Source organism: Palaemon carinicauda, chromosome 35 (genome assembly GCF_036898095.1).
Source record: "Palaemon carinicauda isolate YSFRI2023 chromosome 35, ASM3689809v2, whole genome shotgun sequence".
In the NCBI taxonomy this organism is placed as follows: Eukaryota; Metazoa; Arthropoda; class Malacostraca; order Decapoda; family Palaemonidae; genus Palaemon; species Palaemon carinicauda.
In genome coordinates this window covers 57,655,702-57,661,606 of record NC_090759.1, presented here as the reverse complement: position 1 = coordinate 57,661,606, position 5,905 = coordinate 57,655,702, and the positions used below count along the sequence as shown (strand labels likewise).

The following is a 5,905-nucleotide window of genomic DNA, read 5'->3' as shown; positions in this document are numbered from 1 at the left end:
ATATAGAAAGAATATTATTCTTGATTGGTGTCATAAAATACTGGATACAGAAAATTTTATTGATTGGTGTCATAACATATTGGTATAGATGATGATATTGATTGGTGTCATGACATATTGAGATAAAGAAAGTATTATTAGAAAATAATATTGATTTGTGTCATAGCATAGAGATAAAGAAAATAATAATATTGATTGGTGTCATAACATATAAAGATAAAGAAAGTAGTAGTATGAAAAAAATATTGATTGGTGTCATAACATATAAATAAATAAAGTATTATTCCTGTCACAACCATATTGAGATATGGAAAAATATAAAAAGTGATATTGGAACTTTTAATGCATTTATTGAGATTTCAGTGGTTTTTTTTTTTTTTTTTTTTTTTTTTTTTTTTTTTTTTTTTTTCTTTTTTTTTTTAAGATAAAGAAATCGAAGCATTTGCGAAGGATATGGTTTCACCCCTGTCGGTTGTTTCTTCGTTTATTTGTTTGTGAGCAACTTCACACAAAAACTGCTTTACCGATTTTGACCAAACTTGGTAATCATGTTGGATGTGGCACGGGGATGAATCTGTAACATTGTGGATAAAGGACATCAAAGTACAAGTACGCAGCAATACTTTGAAATATTCGCAATTTTAATTAAATGGCAAATAATTTATTTTTTCATTTTTCTGTTTGTGAACAATAATACACAAAAACTATTGAACCAATTTCAACGAAACTTGGTAGACATGTGGTGTATGACTCAAGGACAAATCCACTAGATTCTGAAGAGAATACCTCGAAGTACAAGTACGTAGTGGAGTTAAGAGCAAATTAAGACTGCTTGGCGTGCGAAGGCATGCGCTCTACTGAGTGCCCCCTCTAGTTCTTTTTGTGTTATGTGGTTATACTAAATAATTTATTCGAAACGTGTGAAATTCCTTGCTAAAACACCTATTTATGAAATTAGCGGGTGAAATTAGATGCAAAAATTTGCTCTCAAAAGAAACTTTATATTTTTTATCATTTAGGTTCTATATGAATTTTATATATATATATATATATATATATATATATATATATATATATAATATATATATATATATACAAATATATATATATATATTATATATATATATATATATATATATATATATATATACATACATACATACATACATATATAAATAATGAATTTATTTGTATCTCGTACTGGGATCGAACCCTATTCTTCAAGTGATCCCAGTATGAGGTAGAAATTTATTTGTATTTGAATACAATATTGTGTTGATTTTTACAAGAATGTGTGTGTACGTGTGTGTGTATGTATATATATGTATATATATATATATATATATATATATATATATATATATATATATATATATATATATATATATAATTGTGTATTGACATTTATCCTTTTCATGAAGTGCTATGGACAATCTGTGTGTGTGTTTGTATATGTTAATCTTCACAACAGAACCTCACATTTGTTTACATCCGACCCCTAACTCCTCTTCTTCTTGTTGTTCCTAACAGGGCGGGTGAGAGTCTTGGAGTGCCTGGCCCCGTGGCTGTGCATTTAGCGCGGCCCGTCCCGTAGGCTCGGTGGGGTCGGGGGCGGCTCGCCAGCAACCCCCAGCACCACGACGGGCCCCAGGAAGGAGGAGGAGGAGGTGGTCAGCAGCAGCAGCAAGGGCAGCAGCAGCAGCCTCAACAGCAGCAGCAGCAGCAACAGCAGCAGCAGGAGCCCATTGGTTGGCTCCGGGACACCAGAACCACGCCTACTGACAGGACGCGACCGCATTCCGCGCCCCTACCTATCACCACAACAATGGTTTAAAACCTTCCAGGTGAGAGAGATGAGGAGAAACGTTCATGTGGAGAGAGGATGATGAGAAACGTTCATGTGTGAGAGGATGAGGAGAAACGTTCATGTGAGAGAGGGTGATGAGGAATGTTCTAGGTGAGAGAGATGGTGATGAGAAATGTTCATGTGAGAGAGGATGATGAGAAATGTTCTAGGGGAGAGAGAGGGTGATGAGAAATGTTCCAGGTGAGGGAGGTTGATAAACGTTTCAGGTGAGAGAGAGGATGATGAGAAACCTTCCAGGTGAGAGAGAGAGGATGAGGAGAAATGTTCTAGGGTGAGAGAGAGGGTGATGAGAAACGTTCATGTGAGAGAGGATGATGAGAAATGTTGTAGGTGAGAGAGAGGGTGATAAGAAACGTTCTAGGTGAGAGATGATGATAAACGTTTCAGGTGAGAGAGAGAGGATGATGAGAAACATTCCAGGTGAGAGAGAGGGTCAGAAAACGTTCATGTGAGAGAGGGTCAGAAACGTTCATGTGAGAGAGGATGATGAGAAACGTTCATGTGAGAGAGGGTGATGAGGAATGTTCTAGGTGAGAGAGATGGTGATGAGAAATGTTCATGTGAGAGAGGATGATGAGAAATGTTCTAGGGGAGAGAGAGGGTGATGAGAAATGTTCCAGGTGAGGGAGGTTGATAAACGTTTCAGGTGAGAGAGAGGATGATGAGAAACCTTCCAGGTGAGAGAGAGAGGATGAGGAGAAATGTTCTAGGTGAGAGAGAGGGTGATGAGAAACGTTCATGTGAGAGAGGATGATGAGAAATGTTGTAGGTGAGAGAGAGGGTGATAAGAAACGTTTCTAGGTGAGAGATGATGATAAACGTTTCAGGTGAGAGAGAGAGGATGATGAGAAACATTCCAGGTGAGAGAGAGGGGTCAGAAACGTTCATGTGAGAGAGGGTCAGAAACGTTCATGTGAGAGAGGATGATGAGAAACGTTCATGTGAGAGAGGATGATGATAAATGTTCCAAGTGAGAGAAAGGATGATGAGAAAACGTTCTAGGTGAGAGAGGGTGATGAGAAACGTTCCAGGTGAGATAGGATGATAAACGTTTCAGGTAAGAGAGAAAGGGTGATGATAAACGTTCAGTGTGAGAGAGAGGATGATGAGAAACGTTCCAGGGGAGAGAGATACTGATAACTTTAATGTGAGATAGAGGATGATAAACGTTTCAGGTGAGAGAGAGGATGATGATAAATTTTCCAGGTGAGAGAGATGATGATGAGAAACGTTCCAGGTGAGAGGGAGGATGATAACTTTAATGTGAGATAGAGGATCATAAACGTTCCAGGTGAGAGAGAGCATAATGAGCATGTTTAGGTGAGAGAGGGGGATGATGATAAACGTTCTAGGTGAGAGAGATTATGATGAGAGAACTTTCCAGGTGAGAGAGAGAGAGAGAGAGAGAGAGAGAGAGAGAGAGAGAGATTATGATAAGAAACTTTCCAGGTGAGAGATGGGATGATGAGAAAACGTTCCATGAGAGAGAGAGAGGAGAGAGAGAGAGAGAGAGAGAGAGAGAGAGAGAGAGAGAGAGAGAGAGAGAGAGAGAGAGAGAGAGGATAATAACGTTCAACATGAGATAGAGGATGATGAGAAACGTTCCAGGTGAGAGAGAAGATATGAGAAACGTTCCAGGTGAGAGAGAGAAGATATGAGAAAAGTTCCAGGTGAGAGAAAGGATAACTTTCAATGTGAGATAAAGGAGGATAAACGTTCCAGGTGAGAGAGAGAGAGAGGATGATGATAAACGTTTAGGTGAGAGAGAGGATGATGATAAACGTTCCAGGTGAGAGAGAAGATGATGATAAACGTTTAGGTGAGAGAGAGGATGATGATAAACGTTCCAGGTGAGAGAGATGATGATGATAAACGTTCCAGGTGAGAGAGAGAGAGAGAGAGAGGATGATAACGTTAAACGTGAGATAGAGGATGATGAGAAACGTTCCAGGTGAGAGAGAAGATATGAGAAACGTTCCAGGTGAGAGAAAGGATAACGTTCCAGGTGAGAGAGAAGATATGAGAAACGTTCCAGGTGAGAGAAAGGATAACGTTCCAGGTGAGAGAGAGGAGGATGATAAACGTTCCAGGTGAGAGAAAGGATAACGTTCCAGGTGAGAGAGAAGATATGAGAAACGTTCCAGGTGAGAGAAAGGATAACGTTCCAGGTGAGAGAGAAGATATGAGAAACGTTCCAGGTTAGAGAAAGGATAACGTTCCAGGTGAGAGAGAGGATGATGATAAACGTTCCAGGTGAGAGAAAGGATAACGTTCCAGGTGAGAGAGAAGATATGAGAAACGTTCCAGGTGAGGAGAAAGGATAACGTTCCAGGTGAGAGAGAGGATGATGATAAACGTTCCAGGTGAGAGAGAGGATGATGATAAACGTTCCAGGAGAGAGAGAGAGAGAAAGAGAGAGAGAGGGGGATGACGTGAAAACGTTCCGAGAGAGAGAGAGAGAGAGAGAGAGAGAGAGAGAGAGAGAGGAGAGAGAGAGAGAGAGAGCGTTCCGGGTTAGAGATAGGATGAGAAAAAAACGTTCTAGGTGAGAGAGAACATGGTGATTTTTAACTTTTCCAATATCTATAAGATATGAAAACAATTAATTGTGGATATTATTATTATTATTATTATTATTATTATTATTATAACGTCCCATAGGCCTAATTGTAAAGTATGGCTCTCTCTCTCTCTCTCTCTCTCTCTCTCTCTCTCTCTCTCTCTCTCTCTCTCTCTCTCTCTCTGAAAGATATTATTTAGTCTAAAACTTTAACTGTTATTGTTATTATAACTCAAGCTCTTGACAAATTGATTGCTAGTGTTGCCCTTTACAGTTCTGTTTATTTTTTATATAATCCAGAGTATATTTATTTGCATCCATCTAATATTAATGTTTATCTTTCATGTATCTCACATACGTGACCTAGATTATTTCATTATAAGGATCATTTTATTAATATTGTTGTTGTTTTTGTTGTTATTATTACCTTCGCCAACTTCGTTGCGAAAGTTATGTTTTGTAGGTGTATATTTGTATGTCTGCCAGCCAGTGTGTTTGTATTTGTGTTTGTGATTCCCATAACTCAAAAACTATTTAACTGAATCTCGTGAAATTTGATGGGATGGTTTACCATGACCCAGTGACAATGTGATTAGGTTTTTGGAGTGATTGGGTCAAAAGTCAAGGCTAAGGTCACGAAAGGGTAAAAACACAAAAACTTCTTTTTACCATGGGGTCATTTTTAAGTGATTTGCAAGAAACTAGTGCAAAATTGTATATATTTCAATTGCCAATCTTTTGATATACATGATATAGGTGAAGGTATGCGCTCTACCGAGTGCCCTTTCTAGTTGTTATTATTGTTGTTGTTATTAATATTGTTATTGTTATTGATATTATTTCTTTTGACAGGCATATCTTCCGTCATGCCACCGGACGTATTCTTGCATACACTGTCGGGCGCACCTTGCCAACCACGATGAACTTATATCTAAGGTAAGAGTCTCTCTCTCTCTCTCTCTCTCTCTCTCTCTCTCTCTCTCTCTCTCTCTCTCTCTCTCTCTCTCTCTCTCTCTCTCTCTCAATTTAAGACAACCCTCCTGTTTACATTGGGCGAAGAGATAGGTGCATGAGTACATTAAAACTGTATGATCCTATCACTAACTGGGTCATACCTATCTTTAAGGTCCTATTAGGTCATACTCGAATTGTGGGTCACTTTCTGACCTTTATGAATGGGTAATAGCTCCTCCTAAGAGCTAATGACCAAGCTTTGAACTGCCTGTTTTTTCTGTTTTTACTTTGTAGCAGAATTCACTTGAAAACACAAGGAACTTTTTACTATGATGTTTAGCCCAGTATATAAAGTGTTTGATTTTTGTGGTGGTATGTAATCGGATATTTTATCTCTTCCTTTCGCCAACGAAGTTGGAAGGAGGTTATGTTTTACCCCCCTGTTTGTGTGTGTGTGTGTGTGTGTGTGTGTGTGTTTGTTTGTTTGTGAACACCCCCCTGGCCAAAAATTTAATCGTAGATCA

The 5,905-nt window shown here is 38.6% G+C and overlaps 1 protein-coding gene across 1 annotated transcript in view; it reads left to right on the top strand.

Annotated features, from left to right (window-relative positions):
• The first annotated feature begins 1,910 nt into the window (after positions 1 to 1,910).
• The window catches only part of Ypel (Yippee-like), a 37,747-nt gene continuing 33,752 nt past the window's right edge, over positions 1,911 to 5,905 (top strand). Inside the window, exons 1-2 of the mRNA XM_068358398.1 lie at positions 1,911 to 1,928; positions 5,280 to 5,363. Coding sequence (XP_068214499.1) covers positions 1,911 to 1,928; positions 5,280 to 5,363 — 102 coding nt within the window. The remainder of the gene's footprint in view (positions 1,929 to 5,279; positions 5,364 to 5,905) is intronic.